At 36.7% G+C, this 22,101-nt stretch overlaps 2 protein-coding genes across 2 annotated transcripts; one reads left to right on the top strand and one right to left on the bottom strand.

The window, feature by feature from the left end:
- Positions 1-761: 761 nt before the first annotated feature.
- Positions 762-16,115, bottom strand: LOC310717949 (leucine-rich repeat-containing protein 43-like). The gene is made up of 12 exons (XM_083526382.1): positions 15,874-16,115; positions 14,655-14,906; positions 13,265-13,375; positions 11,800-11,939; positions 10,257-10,495; positions 8,846-9,006; positions 6,134-6,218; positions 5,398-5,552; positions 3,969-4,040; positions 3,281-3,484; positions 2,787-2,841; positions 762-1,391 (listed from the first exon to the last, which is right to left on the bottom strand). Exons 1-12 carry the CDS (start codon positions 15,958-15,960, stop codon positions 1,249-1,251), a joined length of 1,704 nt encoding a protein of 567 aa, XP_083382508.1. The 5' UTR covers positions 15,961-16,115; the 3' UTR covers positions 762-1,248.
- A 980-nt stretch (positions 16,116-17,095) lies between these two features.
- LOC310718671 (uncharacterized protein) lies at positions 17,096-19,181 on the top strand. Its single transcript, XM_083527590.1, has 3 exons — positions 17,096-17,166; positions 18,509-18,651; positions 18,733-19,181. Exons 1-3 carry the CDS (start codon positions 17,151-17,153, stop codon positions 19,054-19,056), a joined length of 483 nt encoding a protein of 160 aa, XP_083383716.1. The 5' UTR covers positions 17,096-17,150; the 3' UTR covers positions 19,057-19,181.
- Positions 19,182-22,101: the final 2,920 nt, after the last annotated feature.

Below are 22,101 nucleotides of genomic sequence, written 5' to 3'. Positions count from 1 at the left end.
GAGCTTTGCTCATGCGCGTCCCCCTTTGAGACGATTCGTTCTTCCGAGTCACATTTAAGAGTCGTTTAAAATAAACGAATCGTCTATGAGCGACTCATCACTACTGTCCACCTCTTAATACTATCATTATGACGCTACGGCTATAGAAACTATCAATGTTCTACACAAACGCAGTATTACAGAGCATCATAGACAGGAATCTTATGCAGAGAAAATAAATGTTACTTGAGCAAGAAACCCAAATGATCACAATTCAAGAAGTTTCCTTTCACTGTAGCCACAGCTGCACCGCATGCATACATCATTTCTAGCAGAAGTATCGATGATAACTTCACAAAATGCCCTCGGATTCTACAGTTCTACAGGAAAGAAAATGCAAAAGTATAAACAGTGTTTTTCTTCAGGATATCCAGGTTTTCTTGTAGTCAAGTCATGAAGGTTTATTGTCATTCATATACAGTGCAGTACACAGTGAAACAAAACAGAACCAAAGTCCTACATCAAACAACATAAATGAACAAAAGGAGCATGGAACGGGACGTTCTAAAAAGCCGAATGTAAAAAAAAAGTGGCTTAATGGGATAAGACAGTTTTTAAAAGACTAAACTCACTGAACACATTGATGATAATAAAGCCTAATATGTACAGAAAAGCAGTTATGTTGAGTTTAGTCTTTTAGAAACAGTCTTATTACATTAAGCCACGTTAAGCTTTTCCTTAACAGTTTTTATATGAGAGAAAAAAAAACCGCTTAACACATTGTTGATTCTACATCTGGTACATAAGGATAATGAACGTTTGACAACAATTCATTCATTCATCTTTAATACCTATCCTGAGTCCTGGGAACACTGGAAAATGAATGTACGGTTGCTCTGTTTGGAAATGATTTTCTTGAAAAAAATTTAAAAAACAAGTTCACTATATACAATTATAAAAATATACCGGCTCCCAAAATGAGCTCTACAAAAATTTGCTTCATTTGGTATGAGTCTTATTTAGTATGTATATAATATAGTATAGTATATAAATATTTTTTATAAATATATTTTATACTTCATAGTTTATATTTTTATACTTCATACTTTTTACTGTATTTATTTTTAAAATTCTATTTCTATTTACATGTAAATTCTTCACTTGTAAAATAGGCATTTCACTACATGTCGTACTCTGTATGAATGCGAAAGTGACAAATCAAATTGAATTTGATTTGATTTGAGCATAACAATGTTATCAGGACAGAGGTTATTTGGTTGAGTTTGGATCAAATGCTTGTGAATCAGAGGTCCATTTGTTCAACCGGAGGTTGAATTCCACAGTCAGAGTCTTAGTCTCCGTCTTGCGTTCATCTGCCGAGGCGTCAGTCGCCATCTCTTTGCTGACTTTTCCTATTTAAAGACACATAATCCAGTTAAAATGAGATGAGATATTTTAATTGTAAGTTTCACTACTCTGTCATGTACAATGATCAGGCAGAACATTATGACCACCTGCCTAATATTGTGTTGGTCCCCCTTTAGCTGCTAAAACAGTTGTGACCCTTCGATCATTACCAGCATGAACTTCAGCAGTTTGAGCTACAGTTGATCGTCTTTTGGATCGCCCATGACCCGCCCATTACCCGCCCAGGACCCTGTCGCCGGTTCACCACTGTTCCTTCTTGGAGCACTTTTGATAGATACTGACCACTGCAGACCAGGAACATCCCACAATAAAGAGATGGTAAGTGTTATTCACTCACTTTTTACAATAGACATAGTCTTAAAGCAGCTGTACACAAATAAAGTGTTTTTAAGGTAATATAAAAGAATGTGAAAGTTTTTTGCCTATACGGTAGTTCCTCATAATTGTTTGTCCTTGATGAGTGAGCCATTGGAGAGGAACCAGACTCCCATCCTCATCTGGGTACATCTACAAAGGGCATGTGAGCATCAGAACAGGACAATGAGGCGATGGGTGTTACTTTGACACGTAGCACCTACCTAAGCATTGCTGCAGACCAAGTACATGCCTTCATGGTGATTCTATTCCCTAATGCTAATAACTTCTTTAGCACTAGATAGTGCTTAATCTGCTTTGTGTGTTATTTTGAATGTATTTCTTATGTTTAAACTCTTGATGTCACCCAAATGAGGATAGGTTCACCTTTTGAGTCTGGTTCCTCTCAAGGTTTCTTCCTCATAACATTTAAGGGAGTTTTTCCTTGCCACAGTCGCCACGGCTTGCTTATTAGGGATAAATACACACCATTCACCTTAACTGTTGATTTCTGTAAATCTGCTTTGAGACAATGTATGTTGTGAAAAGCGCTATAAAAATGAACTTGACTTGACGACTTCCTGGCACCCAGAAAAAATAGTTGAGGAGTTCTTGAGATGTTCCAAATTCTCAACATCTCAATCCGATTGAACGTCTGTTGGATTTGCTGAACAAACAAGTCTGATCTTCAGAGGTATTGTGGAGGCCAGGCAACAAGGAGACAAAGCGATTTTGCTGGTGGACCTACACATTATTAGGCAGGTGGTATGAATGTTATGGCTGTTCGGTGCAAAAAGTACTGCTCATATAATTTCTTCAAGTCTTCAGAATACATCAGAAGGGGGTTTTCCCTCGTATTTAGGTCAAGAAATCTTCACAGGAAACAAATCTGCGTGCACTGGGGCTCAAACTGGATTATTCAAAATGACATTGCATTTTGTTTTTTAAATGTACTTTAGGATTCTGTTGGACGAATTTTACTGTACTAGAACCTGAAATACATTTTATGATCATATATTCATTACCTTTTTTAGAAGTTGGGTTTTCTTCTTTATTTTCTCGGTTCGACTTCTTACTTTTCTGCTTTTGGAAGACAGCATGGTAATAAACGGAAAAGCAGTTTGGTTAGACAATATGTTTTCATTTATGGAAATCGGTTTGCATACAACAGCGACAAACAGTGTGTGTGTGAAAGACTGTATTTATGCTAAGTGTGGATTCTTCAATGAAAATAAAGTGGAACATCTGTGTATTTATATATTTGTTTAGTCAAAGTCAATCCTTATACAGGGTATACATTTCAGGATAAATGTCAGGAGGATCTCGATTTGATTTTTTTTTGTTTCAGGTTTCCATGAAAGGAACTTTTTATAGACTACGCACAAGTCAGGTGACAGCTGCTACTGTTAATTGTAAAAGAAAACAAGAAAACTTGAACGGTTCTGAAGAAAACCGGCAAAACAACGTGAAGCAGACATAAAGTTTTATATTTCAAATAGTTATAGACTTAATGACCGACCTTAACTTTGGAAACCTCTGGTCTGATGGAGTGCTTCACTGCTATGTCATACTGCTCTTCACTTTGACTCTTTCCTTCCAGTAGGTCTTTCAGCTTTACATGTATTGAACCAAGGGTTTGCTTGATAGGTTGTTCATGTATCAGCTCGAGCTCGGATTCCTTTTTTTTCTTCTTAACTTTTGATTTTGTTCCTGCCGATGAGGCCTAAGAAAAAAAAGATCCAAAGTAGCTTTTTGTGAGAACAGTGGTGGGCCGTCAGGTCCAGCAAGACCTTCTCTGTTGGTCTAAACTTTAATATATTTTTGTCCATGTATATGTATAATTCAATAGTCTATTCTCCTCATTTCATAGTTTTTCTCTTGGATGCACTGCTACAAGGAGTGTCTTTTTACGTTTGAGATTTTGCTGTTGCTATAAAAACTCGTTGGCGATACATCGGAGCCATCTAGAAGGCGTCCAGTAATGTTGCCATTTTCATGTCTCTTAATTGGACGGTCAAATAGCGTACTAGTCAGTGCTCGCAACCCGCATCTGTAGCAAACTGCACTAGCTTAAATATATTGGTGTGGATTTAATAGCTGGGTTTTTTTTTTCATTCCACAACGGCTAACAGAGGAAAAGAAACTTATTTGGTCGCAGATACACTTGCAAGGACATTTACAAGACGGAATTTTCAACGGTACTGTACCTTTTTTTCTTTTTTGTTTGCAGATTCTTTGGTTCCACTGCTTCCAGGACGAGATGCAGGCCACGACAAAACCTATAAAGATATATATCATTAAAAGGGTCGATCATAATAAACTGCAATTTATCATATTGGATTTCTTAATATTAAAATAAATATAAAATGTATTATTATTATTATAATAATAAAAATTGGGAAAATAGAGGTATGGCTCAAGCAAACGTGTGTGTGATCAATGATTACACTAAAAAATAAAAGTAAAAAGTAGTCTAGTTCCTCTTTTCAGAACCGTTCATGATATTCAACCATCACTGCACCCTGCAACATCATATATCTGCAATAAATGGACATTGGGTGCAACCCAGATGAGGATAGGTTCCCTCTTGAGTCTGGTTCCTCTCAAGGTTTCTTCCTTATGTCATCTCTGGGAGTTTTTCCTTCACCACAGTCGCCACCGGCTCACTCATCAGGGACAAACTTACTTATAAAGAACAAATAAATTTTTAATCACCACATTATCTGTGTAAAGCTGCTTTGAGACAATGTTCATTGTTAAAAGCGCTATACAAATAAAAAAGAATTGAACTGAATTTAACAGTGGTGCCAAAACCCGGGAAAACAAGAAATATTCAACACTATGGATTCCATTTCACTGGGTAAAATTTTTCAAGACCCTTGTTGGCCTCCACCTAACCTAACATCAGGCCTTTCTTGAGCTATGGATGATGGTTGCCTGGGGTTTCTGCTCTCTAGCAAAGTCCCTCACCCAATAACTTCCTGTTTCCAACCTAAAGCAGGTTTTTTTTTTTTTGCAGGTCTGCAGTCAGACATATCTTTTGGGCCTCAACATGCGGTTGCTATGAGACTGTATTGAAGTACAGCCAGTGTATATGTTATGCCACTGATCTGTTCAGCTTTGTTCAACTAATATTCAGTCAGAACAGTAAGGTTTTCGTATCGAGCAACAAGAACCGTGGTCAGTGTATGAATTAAATGCTCTTTAAATTGTGGTGTGCATGTGAGTGTGTAATTAATTTCATACAGGTGTGTTAAATCAATAGCTGGGTGACTGTAGAGCACTGTGTGTGTGTGTGTGTGTGTGTGTGTGTGTGTGTGTGTGTGTGTGTGTGTGTGTGTGTGTGTGTGTGTGTGATTTAGAGGCTGTGGTGTTTGATGGGAATTGAAGTTGGAATTGAATTCCTGTGATTCATAGATGAACCTTCTGTTATATCAAAGTTATATCAAGTTTCTTAAACTTGTCATTAAGCCTTCATTTCTTTGTTAAAAAGATCTATGCAGTGCTTATTAATGTCTCATGAAGGCCCTTAAATAAAGTATTACACTTTTTTAGTAGCGCATGTATTCTTATTATTATTCGTATTCCTTTTCTTGCTATTATTCTTATTCTTCTTATATTTTTCTAAAGTCAAACCTTTTGCTCTTCCACTGTGATCCAAAGGCCTCTGAGAAAAAAATTCCTGAGAGCTGCCAGGTCTCGGATGCGGTGGGTGCTGGAGTGATTAAACTCAATTTCTTCAGCCCAAGCTTGAGTCGTTGTCCAGTTCATAGCTACAGGAACGCTGAAGGCTTACAGAGAAAGACAGTGAAATTGAGAACTAAAGTCAATTGAGACATGTGTGTGTGTGTATGTGTGTGTGTGTGTGTGTGTGTGTGTGTGTGTGTGTGTGTGTGTGTGTGTGTGTGAGAGACCAGAGCTTAAGATAAAAATCTGTACTTTTATGTTGATCAGTTGGGAGATACTTGCAAAACAAAGCCCACAAGTAAAATGATATTGATTACATACACTATAAGAGCAAAGGTTTGTGGACACCAGATGGTATGTGCTTCTTGTTTTTGTACATCCCATTACATATTTCGTCTGCTTTTGTAAAAGTCTGGTATCCCGATACATTTACCATTTAAGTGTATTCGACATAGTCGCTTCTCTTCACGTGTCAGCATTTGTGAGATAATAAACAAATATAACCTTCTATATTTACTAAAGTCAGTGTGTTATTCTCCAAACAGTTACAAACAGTCCTGTAAGATTCTAAAATTCAGACCCAGTTCTATAATACAAATAAACTCAATATACTGTTGATTTTATAATGATAGTGTTTGCGATACCTTTATTCATAAGCTTCACAAAGACTTAAGAAGTGGTTTACCGTGATCCTGGTGCTCCGACGACGTACATGGAATCGGTGTTAATCTCTGTGGGATATTTTCCGACGTTTGATCCTCAGCATATACCTGTGGTGAAAATTCGATGTTAAGCGGATATGGCAGCAAAATGTCATTCGAAATACTTAAAAGCAGTATTTCGCTCTCTAAATACACAATCCATTCTGGTTATTTATATTCAAAGACCTATATGGATATAAATTGTACTGTATACAGTGTTGAAAAGTGCTGATATTTGAGTAAATGTACTTTGTAACTGTACTTAAGTTATTTTTTTGGTTACGTCCTAGATTTACTGAGTATCCAAGATTTAAGCCACTTTATCTGCTCAACTTCATTTAGGATTCAACAGATTTACTTTTTACTCCACTATGTTTTTATTAACTGAGTTTTATTTATTTATTCACCTAATTAGTCCATTAAATACTATTTGTTCCTCTACTTTACAATATGATACTGTAATTTGATTTGTTAATTAAAGATTTTTTTTTTCTGTATTGATCTTTGGTTAATGCAGTGCTGTGGTGTACAATCTGATTTACTATTACAGTTTTTCTCAGTTCCTTTGGAGCGTTTCTCGAATCATCTTTAATATTTGCAATCCAGTAAGTGCATTTCTCAAAACAATGTGTACAAACAGCACAACACATTGGATTTCTTGCAAAAGCCTGTACTTTTCTCTCTTAATCTCTTAAAAGTAAGTATTTGTGTTAATTAGAATTTAAGTCATTTTGTCATTGTTCACAAACAAGATCATCAAAATGTTAAGTCATGTTATCAGTATGTGACACACAGTTTTAAGATTTCTTGATATAAACTATGGTTTGGATTATGATGATTGAAAATGCACCAAGTTGAATTTCAATTTCTATGAATTTCAGCATTTGATTTCATATTTGTATATTGAATGTATATTGATTGCAAGAGACCGAAAAGGATTTACGCTTTTAATGTACTATAATAATGTTCGTTGGTTAGTTGGTTGTTTTTCCATTTTCAAAAATTGTAATTCTGTTTTGCTCTGTTTACAATTGAAGGTTCACAAGATTCACCTTTGACCTGTTTTTTTAGAGAAATAGTTGATCATTGGTTGATCTGATGCCGTTCATTTGCCTTCGTTAGTTTGACTTTACTTGTTGTTGCCACGTTAAGGATTTTCCCGAGCCCCCCATACAATTATAGATTTATCTGCACAATTCATCAATTCAAGAAACCAAAAAAAGTTTTAGATGACAGATTCTGACAACTGGTTTAACCATTTTGAATTCAATGACGTATACAATGAACTGATGCTGAGATGTTTTGAGGGTTAAAACGATTCAGGTGAAACCAGTATAATATATTTTGATCAAAATGAACATAAACAACTTATAATGTAGGAAACAGCTGGCACTTGTACACAATCGATTCAATGAATGTCCATAAGGCATTCACAATTCGATCGAAGCAACAAGAAATGTTTTGATGATGTGCAAAAGAGACTAAATGATGTGGACGTTGAACAAGTAGCCTTAAAATTTCGTTTCTGATCTGACAAACGCTCCAGCTGAGAAAAACTGTAATCATCACTGACAGCTGAATATTGGATGTACAGCCTTTCTCCAGATTGCCTCTGAGAAACACTTTTTCAATCGTGCCTGTAGACTCCTTTAAACTCAAGTGTTTGTTCATTTACCCATATGGCTTATTATTATTCAACAGCTTATACAAGTACAACCTGGCTAGACTGTTTCGTTTCATTATTGGATGTAAGACGCTGACATTTCTTCAATGAGGCCCTGGGAAATTCAGTTGAGGTCATAAAATGATAATGGCTGTAGGAACGTAGGCTATTTTACCACAATTTCCTTTTTGATCATGAGTCTCCTCCACAGCAAAAAAGTTTCAAAGGGCAGCAGTGTGACCAAGCTTTTATCTCAGAGATTTATGGCTTCCTTTAAGATAAGTCATAACTCTATCATAAGCAAACCACTCCTTTCTAACGTGAGATGTAAACGGTTTATTCTCATTGAAAACGGCATATAACTCATTGTGTCATGCTGTACAGTATTTGTGTATTTTAACTCTACTGGCCCTAAATAACACATTATATATATATAATTAATTTTAATTATAATTTATTTATTTTTTGTCCATGACTTTCACCAAGTCATAAAGTGCCATTCACTAATATTGAGGCTGTGGTAAAAAAAGATTTCTTATTTATTACTTTTTTTTTTACTCATTACATTACATAAGTAAAGTACACTTTCGATCATTACATAATAGTTTGTGGACACCTGACCATAAGATTTGCCTGTGCTTCTTTTTTAGAAACATCCCATTCCACATTCAGTCTACATTTCCTATTATATGTATAACCCACTTCTGGGAAGAAGTTCCACTAGATTTTTCAATGTGTGCTTCTGGAGATTTGTGCTCATTCATCCACATCCTTTACAGTTGTGCAGTCACGTGTTCAAATCCTCTTATCCATATAGTGTTTTTACCAAGGGTGCCAATATTAATGGAGGGCACTGAGTTGTCATTAAAATGGTGCTTGATGCTTGATCCTCTTTTAGGTCATTACGACACCTATAACACAGACATTCATCTGTTTTGACCCCCTCCCCCCACCTACGTATATGTAACTCAATTTTTAAAGGTTTATATAGAAAAGGCTTCAGTTATAAACTTGTAAAGGACATTTTACTTACACTTTTCTGGGACTGACTTTCGTCAAGGAATTCATAGGAGACGGAATAGCTGTAGTTGACCAGTGGGAACTCGGCTTCAGCGTCGTTCAACAGCAAAGAGTTAGGGACTCCCTTTATCTTCTTTACACACACGATCACCTCTGCTTCCTCAGAGACTGATGCTTGAAATTAAATTCAAAAATGTAATTGAACAAAAAAAGTATCATCATCATCATCGTCACAATGGCAGAATATCCAGAGCTTACTCAATACACTCTGAATGGGATGCCATAGAGCACTATGCCCACACACATGTAGGAGCGATTCGGTGTGGCAAATTCATTTACCAGCATGTATTTGGAAGGTTAGAGGACAACAGAGAAGCTGAAGATAATCCAGATAACAATGATGTTACAGAGAAAAACATGGCTGGAGGTGGGAGCTCAGATATCTCTGCTTGTTCAGGGTCAGAGCACATTGTCAGACATGATACAACGTCCCTGGAAGACAGAGTTAAGGTTAAGGGCATTGCTCAAGAGCCATACAGTGGCACCTTGGTGCTGGGATGAGCACTGGGTGGCATTGAGCTGCCACTTCCCCCATTAACCTCATTACTACTGATTATTCATAATGACTTGCAAATGCACAAACAGCATTTTTTAGCATTAAAGTAAATTTACATTTACGGCATTTGGCAGACGTCCTCATCCAGAGCGACTTATAGTTATCTCAGTTACAATGCTGTGCAAATGAGGGTTAAGGGCTTTGCTCAAGGGCCAAACAGTGAAAATCGGATTAAGAAATAAAAAGTAAATTGTAAAATGAAAAATTGTAATTGCAACGTTGATGTAATATTAAGGTTGTGTAAGGCCAGGATCTATTTTCATGAAATTGAATTTATAATGCCGGAACATTGTTTTTCAAGCCTTTATACGTTTGTTATGTTCTTCACAGAAGTTGCACTTTCTAGAAACAAATGATATAAATCGGTTTGAGAAACAAAAAAAATGCACAAATAAATGGGATGTGAATCACAAATCAAATCAGATCAAATCAAATATTTGCTATTTTTGAATATTTAATCATTTGAACATTCGCTAAACCACTTTAATATATATTTACTATTAATAAACATTGTAGGGACAAAAGCACTGGAACATCTGATTTTTGTTTCAGCCATATGTGGTTCTCTCTCATGCTTGACTTGTTGGGACAAATTTGGAGGCACGCAATTGTATAGGAGACCCAAACCTCATTTTTCCTAAATCAGTACCTGACTTTACTAACAACCCTTTTAGCTGAATAGACACAAATCTCCATAAACACACTCCAAAATGTAGAACCTCTTTCCAGAAGAGTGGTGGTTACTCTAACAGTAAAAAGGGGACTAAATGTAGAATAGCTTCTTAAATTAAAAATACAATTAAATTACCTCTGAGTTTCGCAAGGCCCCTGTAGCGGCGTCGATCATCTGGGGATATTCGAGTTTCATCAAGGTAGAGCAAGCGATCTAAGCTGTCCAGTGTAAATCCAGGGTATAAGGTGGTTAAAGTTAGAGGGTTGCCTTCGAGAACTAAACTCCGTAAGCGAGGCAACGTAGAAAGTGCGTCCACAAGAGCATATTGTTCTGTATATCCAGCCCAACTCAGATCAAGAGACATCAGCTGGGGCCTGTAAACGGGGCCAGGACAGAGAAAACAAGGTTCCTCAACTTAGCCTTGAACAAACCAGGAAGGTGAGCAAAAGAAATCATTCACACAAGACTAAATGTGGCTCAACTGCCAGCCAGATTTTAGTGAAAATCGGATTATATGTAGAAGGAATATCTACATTTCCAATTCACTTATTCCAATGAACGTTACCGCCGAACAATTTTACCTATTTAGATATAGAATGTAGATCGCTAATGAGCAAACCAGGAGCAATAGTGGCAAAGGAAAACTCCTTGAGGTGACATGAGGAAGAAACCTTGTGAGAAACCAGACTTCTGGGTGACAAGTCAAACTGTGCTTAGTGTTTTAAAAAGGTCTTGATCCTCAGAGTCACTTCTTTTTTATAGCCTTCGAGTATTTAATGCTGTTAGCATGAAACCTAATGATTTAGCTTGAATCCCAGTAAACCCTCTAAACTTGGTGACCTGGGCATAAACTGGGTGTCTTCCTGAAATATAATCTTTTAGCTATTCAATTTAATGTGTATACATTTGCTTTAACTGACTTTGTCTGCCAGAATTCTATTTTGTTTCTGAGATTTTATGAATTTTTTGTGTGTGGGTTGTAATTATACAATGGCATTTCAGTGCCACATGAAAAAATTGAAAAATCGAAGATTACGAGATTGAAGTCGTAGCAATGTGAGACTAAAGTCGAAATGACGAGAATAAAGGTGGAATATTTAGAGAATTGAGTCGTAGCAATACGAGATAAAGTTCACAAAAAATCACAAAATTGCGAGAAACATTTAGATGTTTTATCTGAATTGTATATGAGGATTTGGTTCAATCCTGCTTTAGGTTAGGATTCTGCCAGCAGTTATAATTAGTAAATGGACACTGCAGCGGTTTTGTAGGAAATGAAATATATTCAGAAGAAAAAATCAGACAGACATTGATTAAATTGCCTTTTTGTGCAGTCTGAAATGGCGACCAGTGGTCAATTTCAAGCATATCCGTGGTTAAACCCGTGTGCCCGTGAGAAAATCAAAGTTTCCCAATAAACTTTGAGGATGAGGATTGAAGAAATCGACCCTGAAGGAGTGAATTTTTTCTTAAAATATTACGACTTTAATCTTGTAATCTTCGATATTCACATAATTTAAACGTGACACTAAAACGCCGTCGTATGGAAACTATTTTGAAAAGTATAGCAGTAATGTGTGATGGTACTGTGTGACAGTTCAAGGTAAATGCTTTTTGTGTGCACTTTTTGGCTAAATATTTTATAAAGAATTGATCTGTTATGTGGTCAAACCCTTACCAACGACTGACAGTAAAATACTGGAGGTCTTCAGGAGAGCCAAGCCTGTTGTTACCGAGACCTAAATGCAGGAGCTGGGGAGGAAGTTCTCTGTTCAGACTCTCGAGATTGGAAATCTGATTGCCGTACAGTTCAAGAACCTTAAAATGGATCAAACCATAATATCATAAATATCACTGACATCATTTGGTGAAAGCACAAAGATAAGATTCTCATTCATGTATTGTCACTGGAGGTGTTTGATAACCCTTTATAAAGGTCATTATTTAAATTGATATCTCATCTGGGGCTGTATTTGGAGATGAGATGCAAATTATAAAGGAGTAATTTCTGAAAGTTACTGGAGTACCTGCCACATGGCTCAGACTTGATTAGTAATCATGATGTAAAATAGCAGATTAAGAAATGGGGAAAACACACTGGCATATACCCCAAATCTATACAGTATGTTTATATGTCTACAAGTCTACATGTCCCACATTCTCTACACATATTGCGCCTTACACACATCATGCACTTATATAACCTATCAACATTTGTTCATATATATATATATATATATATATATATATATATATATATATATATATATATATATATATATATGAACAAAAATGTGCAGAGGATGTATATATACAGTATAATATATATATATATATATATATATATATATATATATATATATATATATATATATATATATATATATATATATATACTGTATATATACATCCTCTGCACATTTTTACACTGGCCAAAGCCTTTCTTTCTTTCTTTCTTTCTTTCTTTCTTTCTTTCTTTCTTTCTTTCTTTCTTTCTTTCTTTCTTTCTTTCTTTCTTTCTTTCTTTCTGTCTGTCTGTCTGTCTGTCTGTCTGTCTGTATATCTATGCACTATATTTCACTATATTTATAGTGCACAAATCCCCCCCCAAAAAACCCAGATGAAATACAAACAGACGTTAAAACTCAGTGGTTAGGGATCTTGGATCAGAAGGTCATGAGCTCAGATCCAAGCACCACTAAACTACTACTGCTGCCTTTTTGAGAAAGGCCCTTAACCCTCAACAGTATTAATACAAGTCCCAAAGTCAGCCAGAGGTCACTCTGTAAATGATATAATTAATGCTAAGTGAAAACTGACTTGAGACAACGACTTGGAAAATGCTCAGTCGTAAGTCACTTTAGATAAGAGCGTCTGGTGAATGCCATAATTGTAAATGCGTGATCTCAAGCAAGTCAACCAAAAACAGCTGGTAGCAAAGGAGATGAATGATATGCCCAGTGTGATCACGGTAGAAAAAAAATTCCTACCCTGATCAAAACCCGACACAGCCTTCTGACTAATAACGTGAAGCATCAAAAGACCACATCCAGTCTTCTTTAGAATCTGCCTCCTCAGCGTTCTAATTAAAGAAACATTATCGAAATGCCCCCTTAAAGGACCTCTGTACAATGCTTTCTCACCTTAAGCGTCTTGGGAAGGTTCTTCGAAGGAACCTCGGCGATGTTGTTAACAGTTAATACGAGTTGTTCCAGATTTCGGAACTTCAGCAGTCCATCGTCAATAATCGAGACCTAGAATACAATCGAGAAAAGGAATGTCACATTGAGAAATGGAATGCTTTTACTATAAACAAATTCAAGGTCAAATTCAAGGTCAGGCGTCAATTGGAAATCGTATTTGAAATAAAGCAACGCTGCAATGCTTCTCACTAGAAGATCAACCATTCGTATTTTTTTAACCTGTCGATACACTGATGCAAATCTGCAAAATTGGCTCGCAATTTATCTTGGCATCAGATTTAATTCCATGGGAAACGCTGCAGAAATGACTAGTACAAGTAGCAATAAAGAAAAAGATCAGCAGCGCTTTCTCACTCATTTACCCTGCGTGGGAAAGCGTCGAAATTTCCCTTTTGACGGTTCTTTTCACTTTGTTCAATTTTGATTCGGATCTCGAAAGACTTCAGAGATCTTTCCACGCTCTACAGTACACGCATCGGGTTTCTGTCGAAAAAGTTAGAAATAACATTCATATTTTAGGTATGTCTCTAAGGATGATGCACACGATGGGAATTTTTCTAAGAATTAGTATAATGTATTTATTAGGTAGATAGGAACACTTGCACATGTTCGGCCGCTAAGGAATATATTGAGTAGTAAGCAGAATTCCAGCTGTTGTTCTACACATACATTTTTTGGATAAAGGTCACTGCGTAGTACTTTTACAGAGTTTTACACAATACACACTCATCAACCATTCCTATTGACATGTGATGTTTCATTGTCCAATCGTAATACACCATGACCTTGGAGTTCTGGTCTACTCTAGAAGTCTGAAACTCTAGAAAAGGTCTGGTGAGAAGCAAGCTTCAACATGTTCAAATGTCAGCAGAGCAAACATGAGTTTCTCATTGAAACCTTTTAGCTATCAGGTTTATTTGACTGCAGCTAATGAGAAAATAGAACAGGAAGTGGACCAGGCCTTTGGAGCAGTTAAAACACTCAAACATGAGCAAAAATATAAATCAATCAAGATATTTTTAAGTTGACGCAATTGAACATTACAACTGAATCGGCAGCCATCGTTTATATTGAATTTGGTGTGGAGCAGCTCCTGCAGTGTTGAACAGACAATTCTATACTTATAATTAGAAACAATTGAGATCAGTGTCATTATTTTTATATTTGATTGTGATTATTTGATTATGCTTCAATAATAATATATTTGAATGTTTTTTCTTTTATTTTTTTCATATGCAACACACAATACCATCGTTTTTTGTTACTTATTTACTTTGTGTCACCTGAATCTTTGCAAACACAAAGAAAACACAATGAAAACCCGGCTCACCCCTTTGTCCACGACGCGCAGGGTTGTTAAAAATGAATATATGCGGTCTGCATTGATTTTTTTTGGTGCCTTTACAGCCAGTTCTCTCAAATCTAAGGTCTGAGGACTCCATGATGCCTCCTGATGCCACGGTGATAGTGGACTTCGGAGCAGGTCACAGAGATTATCCAACTCCTCGAACTGTGCGCCTGTCCTTTCTTCATCATCATCGTCATCATCCCAGTCTTCAGAGTCTTGTAATGTTGGCTTGCGCTGTAAAAGCAAGGAGTGTCGGTTGTTTTCAGAACTTTATCTACATAATTATTGGCTTCAATTTTTTTCATGCAAGATGATCCAATATATATAAGTGATCTTGGATCAAATATACATATATATATATATATATATATATATATATATATATATATATATATATATATATATATATATATATATATATATATATATATACACACACACACACACACACACACACACACACACACACACTTACATTTTTAAACCAATTGAAAACAAAATGCCTGCTTGGTTAAATAATATATAAAATAATAATTTATAATATTTGAGAAAAAAATAAAACAGATCAAATCTAATTAATGCAATATTTTTTTTATTATATTGATTATGTATTTGCATAATGAATTCAGTTGGCACGAATGAAATTGATTCAATAAAGTGGAAAATGTAATTAAATTGTTTACATTTGTTAGACAAACACTGGTAATACTGGTGTGTGTGTGTGTGTGTTTCACATTTTCACATTAAATATTTCTTTTTATTTTTCTTTCCGTCCTTCATTTATTTACTCCCTCGATATGTGGAATTGTCAGGATTTTCTCTTTTTAAGAGAAATGCTCCATAGCGCTAACGTTAGCCGCTAACCGCTAGCCACTTCCTGGCTAGCCACTTCCTGGTTAGCGGCTAACGCTAACGCTGTAGATTCTTTATCGTTTTCATTAACCAATCGTTTTTCCGGTACGAAATGAGTAGCCACAGTGACACTGCGCTAACTCTAGTCTTTTTATTATACCACTGGCATTGTTGTGAATGTTTTCAAGTTTATTAATAATAATAATAATAATAATAATAATAATAATAACAAAAATGTAATCAAAGTACAAGGCTTAATACAAAGGACTGCATTATCAAGAGCCCTGTACCGAAAAACTTCGGTACCAATTCAGTACCGTATTCACCTCATCACCCACATGCCACTCACCCAGCTCCCTCTGCCACATGGGAAACTTTCCAAACACAGGCTGTGTACGAGTTTTTTGATGGCTGACATGAGTGTGTGACAGGCCATTAGACTCCTGAACACAAAACAAGTCTAGGATTAATAAAGATGAAAGAAATAATAATAGTAAACCCATAAAAACCTCATTTTGGTTCTGTCTTTAGTCCTTCTTCTTCATAAAGACTTTCTCTGTCTTGGTTGGTGTTTTGTATTGTGTTGTGTATAGTTGCCGGGCAACACACACACACACACACACACACACACACACACACACACACACACACACACAGAGGGTTCTTCCACTGGTTCTTTGTTACAGTATTTTAGGATAAGGTTGGATTTCTGGTACTAATCAATGAAAGAAGTAATGTTCTGGCAAAATGGCAGATTTTCCATGTTGAACACACAGTTCACAGTTAATTGTGTAGAGTACAGTGTCTTCATACTAAGCACTCACACAAGTCTTTTGGGTTCAGTGAATGTTTGAATATTTAATCGATATACAGTACAGACCAAAAGTTTATATATATTATTTATACAGTACAGACCAAAAGTTTATATATATTATATATACAGTACAGACCAAAAGTTTGGACACACCTGCTCATTCAAAGAGTTCTCTTAATTTTTATGACTATGAAAATTGTAGAGTCACACTGAAGGCATCAAAACTATAAATTAACACATGTGGAATTATATACATAAAAAAAAGTGAACTGAAAATATGTCATATTGTAGGTTCTTCAAAGTAGGTATCAAGAGAATGCAAGAGTGTGCAAAGCAGTAATCTATGCAAACGGTGGCTACTTTGAAGAACCTACAATATGACATATTTTCAGTTCACTTTTTTTTATGTATATAATTCCACATGTGTTAATTTATAGTTTTGATGCCTTCAGTGTGACTCTACAATTTTCATAGTCATAAAAATTAAAAGAACTCTTTGAATGAGCAGGTGTGTCCAAACTTTTGGTCTGTACTGTATATATAATATATATAAACTTTTGGCCTGTACTGTATATCTGCAAAATCTATTTCCTACTATGGTATATACGATGTCTCTCAGTGACAGCGTTTAGTCTGTGACTCATCAAATCAGATCAGATTTGATCTTACTTTACTTTACTTACTTTATTGCGCATCCCCTAAATTCTGGGGGGGGGGGTGTTTGCAACATATATAAGACGCACCCAGACAAGGACACTGAAAGCACAGTTGGTGGACAAGGTATCAACATATACCAAAGACAAATCTGCACTATGATGTGTGTCGCAGGTAAAGTATTTTTTTGTTTGTTTTTTTTATGTATCGTGGATGTTTCAGTGTTAGGGATAATGCAGCTTTATAGAGAAGTTTATAGTGTGCTTGGGTGTGTGTGTGTGTAGAGTTTTATATATACACTCAATGGAATAAAAAAAGCTCCAAAATGGCAAAATATTTAACCTTGAATGCTTTAACAGCTAATTATTGGTCAGAAAATAGATATAGTAAAAAATATCAGATTTGTCCATCTGATTTCTTTCATTGTTCAATCCTTGAACAGATTTATTTAATTTTTTTTTTTACAGAAAGTAGACTTAATGTTGTTTATTATGATTGGTGTCAGATCTGCTCGATTGAAACAAAAATATTTTCTGGAATTGTCATCAAACTATTTAATCTTGATCATGATTGGATTTATGTGTGAAGATTATCGACGTGAATTTCCTGGTTTCTAGTTTCTTCCCCCCCAAACAGTACCTTCAGTAAAAGTGAACAAAACGATCACACAGGAAATCTTTGGGTCATTTTCTTTAAAAAATGTAATTTTTTATTTTTATTCTTTATTTTGAGTAGCAGTACCTATTCAAAAACATTTGAATGAAAACATCAGGGAACATTACATTCTTATCTGCTATGCAATTTTTCTTATTCATTTGTCTTTCTTGTTTGCTCTACATGCACATAATACAAATTATTTTTTTTTGTTGCCATATATGCTTTGTAATCCTATATTCAACTCCTCACGTCAATTTTTGACCAATAATTCAATGTTACCGTAAATCTATAGCTTCACATTTTGCAATTTTTGGGGCTTGTTTAGCTCTTTTACCAATAAATATTGTCCTAAAGCAATATTTTAGAATGAAAAAGATTACGAATGTAAAAAATCAGTCCCATATTTTAGTCTATTCTTTTGCCCAGTATGTTACACTGGTCACTAGTCCTACATGAAGTCTGTAATTAATATTTATTGAGCCGGAATATCAAATGCAATTTTTATTATTTCTTTCTTATGTAATTGTGATTATGAGAATATATATATATATATATATATATATATATATATATATATATATATATATATATATATATATATATATATATAATATTATATTCTCATAATCATATATATAGAGGGAATTAAATATAGAGAAGGAAGAGTATGTTCACATGTTTCAATACATCAATCTCTTTAAGTCTTTAAGAAAATCTTTAAAGGGTGTTATTACAGTAGTTTGGTTTTGTTATCAATTTATAAAACTATAACCATGAATAAGTTCTACATAAATGTGTTCCAGGGAAATAATTGTATTAATTGTGCCCATGTATAATAGTGCAATATCGCTTCTCCTAGGATCCAATCTGTGGACGCAAGTCCTGATCTTTTTCTCCTTTGAGTTCTTGAGTCAGATCTATACTGCTTCGATTTACAATGAGAGCCACGACCCCACACTTTGTGTTCTCAGTAATGAATCAGCATCCCTGCGTGACCAATATGTAAGCAACTTTTTATATCTTATCGTTTTTTTTCCTCCTCGAATATCTGAGAAAAAAATTAACATTTGTAACATTTTTTAGAAAAAAATCGCCAACACCTGCCATCCGGCAAACCTCACCGGGATATCGAGCGACCACGATCAGGCCACGTGCGCCTTCAGCGAATATCTCAACATCATGCATGAGAAAGTGCACGCCAGTAAAGACCTCAAGAAACGAATCAACAACCTCAAAAATCAGTTCGACAGCTTATTCAACAGATTCAACAGCTGTAACTTTACCTTAGAGCTGGACAAAAAAAAAAGACTGAACAGGGATTTTGCCATCAAGTGTCTGGGTTTACATGTCCTGGAGACCTTAGCTTTGTGGTTTCAGGAGAACAACTACCACCACAAATGTGTCTGAAACTTGAATTCCTCACCCTTTTGTTCTCATTTTAAGTTATTAAAGTAAATTATTAACAAATTATTTATTAACGCTGGATTCTAAAATATAATGTTATTTTTTTGTTGTTGGAATGCAATGTCAAAATAAATGGAACAAATTCTGAAATTTTTTTGGTTCCTATATAAAAAGAAATGTACTCTTCCAATAATGAGTGCTAAAATGCTATAACAATTTTTTTTTGAAAAATATCTTTACTATCAATCAAATCACTGCTACACCAAATACATTTTCAAATGCAGCATACTAAGGCTTACATTTAAGGTAATTAAAAGTAAAATTGTTTTTTATTGATACAAAACAAGTAGAAAGGTGAACATAATAATGTGCAATATAATGATTGAAGTTATTTTGTAATTCTTTCAGTAGTCTGTCTTTTAACTTACAGTTTTTATCAGTTGCTTTTGAGCTTTTCTCGAATCACCCCTAATTTTTGCAATGCAGTAAATGTAAATTGTTTTCTTAATACAATTTGTACAAACAGCACAATACAATGGATTTCTTGCAAAAGCCTGTACTTTTCTCCAAATCCTTAGTTCATCTTTCAAAAGCGTCAAAAGTGTTTGTGTCAATGAACATCTTATTGCCATCAGAAGTTCTTTTGGCATTGTTCACAAACAAGATCGTCACAATGTTTCATCATGTTGTCAGTAGGACGGCGCACGGTTTCAGTGTTTCCTGAGGTAAACTATGGATTGGAACTTTGAAATTGCACAAGGCCAAATTTCTTCTGTACTGCATCTATAAATTTCAGCAACAGACATCTTTTGATAAATTATTTATTATTGATTGCACAAGACAGAATTCACATTTTTACTGTACTGTACTAGTGCATGTTTATTCATCCATTTACAGAAATTGTAATGCTGTGTTTTGGTCTGTCGCTAGAAGAAGATTCACGAGATTCACCTTTGACCTGTTTTAAAGAACTAGTTGATCATTGGTTGATCTGATATTGCACACTCGCCTTTATTAGTGACATTCAAGATTCATCTGCACAATTTATCAATCCGAGACACTTTTACAAAAAACAAAGTTTGATAGAATTTTAAGTTTTGCAAATGATGACGACCATCTTTGCCATTTTGCATTCAATGACCTAAACTGTTCCTGAGATGTTGTGGGGGTTAAGACTAATCGGGTAAAAACCGGTATAATACATTTTAATCAACAAGACATCAACAATTGATAATGTAGGAAACAGCAGACACTTGTGCACAATCAGCTAAATAAATACTAAAGTGTTTGCAATTCGTCCAAAGCAATGAGAAATCGCTTTCTGATGTGCACAAGTGATGACATGATGTGGAGGTAAAACAAGTAGTTTTGGATAATTTTGTTTCTGATCTAAGAATCTCTCCAAAGCAACTGAAAAAATTTTTAATTCTCCATAAGGATACTTCGAGCTGCGTCGCAACGCTTTGGATACGCCCCCGCGTTGTCCGCGCTCTAAACCACGTGTAAAATCTGTCCGAAATGCAAGTCGTGATGTCATCGGCAGGTGACGCCGCGACAACCAGGAGCTACAAAATGGCTGCACGGTTATAGCAACACTGGTTTCTGCTTGTTCATGAAGTGCTTTGTGTCTGAGTCTGTACAAGTAACAAAATTATCGGCGTTATGTTCATCCGTGTTCCTGTTTCATTACGGGTAAGGATACACAAGATTGGTGCATTGTTTGCCTGGGAGTGAAGCATGCTCAATTGGCTCTCGCGGGAGTCGACTGCTCGCGTTGTAGCCGCAAAGCGGCGCCGGCGGTCGTGGGGCTTGCAGGCCGCTCTGGCAGAAGGCCTGGAGTCAGATGAGTCCTCTCCAACCTCCCCTGCCAGGTCGAGCACCTGCTCTCTCAGAGGAGCATGCCTGGGGCTGCTTCCTCTCCCGGTGCGAGCAAAGTGATGTACATGACAGCCTGTGCATTACGAGGAGCTCCTTAAAGTCATGACGCAAGCTATGTCCAAGCTCGAGCTAGCTTGGCCGGTCGAGAAGCGGAAGCAGAGCACACCCAGTAAGCTGGATGAAAGCTTCCTGCGCCCTGTGTCACAGCCTCAGCGCCGAGGCCTACCGTTCTTTCCCAACCTTTACACCGAGGTGTCCAGGTTCTGGGAGACCCCATATGCGGCACATATCTTTTCCTTCCACCTCCACCCCAAGGATTGCCGCCCCGATGGCTGCAGGGCGCTGCTTTAGCCGATCGAAGACAGGAGGCCGGTTTGCTAGCCACAGGATGTGGCTCCCTCCAGCAGTCTGCCCGTCTGTTTTTGCCTAAAAGATAGCCTCCCAGGGGGCTTCTACGGCTGCAGGGCACCACACAAGCCGCTCTGAGTGGGTCGGAGGCCAACCCCTGAGGGACTTTCTGTCAGCCTGGTGAAGGTTGCTGTAGGTGTCTCAGTAGGTCCTGCGTATTCTAGAGAGGGGCTACTCGATTCAATTAGGGTCCTCTCCTCCTCGGTTCAATGGGATGTGTCCCACCATAGTGGGACCCGAACAGGCTCTGGTCCTGGAACAGGAGGTGCGTGCTTTCCTGAGGAAAGGTGCCATCGAGGTGGTTCCCCCCCTTGGTCAAAGAGTCAGGCTACTACAGCCCGTACTTCGTTGTTTCGAAGAAGGATGGCGGGTTTGCGTCCGATCCTAGATCTCCACTCCTTGAACCGCTCACTCATGAGGCTAAGGTTCAGGATGCTCACTCTCAAAGAGGTCGTGTCTCAGATCAAGTCCATGGACTAGTTTGTCACGATAGTTTGTCACGTCTGAAGATGCATACTTCCACATAGCCGTCCTTCCTGCACACAGGAGGTTCCTGAGGTTTGCTTACAGGGGTGAAGTTTACCAATACCAGGTCCTCCCGTTTTGCCTGGCACTCTCGCCCTGCACCTTCACGAAGTGTGTGAATGCTGCACTGGCCCCACTACGGCTGGGGGGCATCTGCATTTTGAATTATATCGACGACCGGTTGATATTGGCTCGATCAGAGCTTCAGACGGTTTGGCATCGAGATGTTGTTCTCGC

Source organism: Silurus aristotelis (genome assembly GCF_946808225.1).
Source record: "Silurus aristotelis genome assembly, chromosome: 23".
In the NCBI taxonomy this organism is placed as follows: Eukaryota; Metazoa; Chordata; class Actinopteri; order Siluriformes; family Siluridae; genus Silurus; species Silurus aristotelis.
This window is presented reverse-complemented; position numbering and strand designations above follow the sequence as displayed.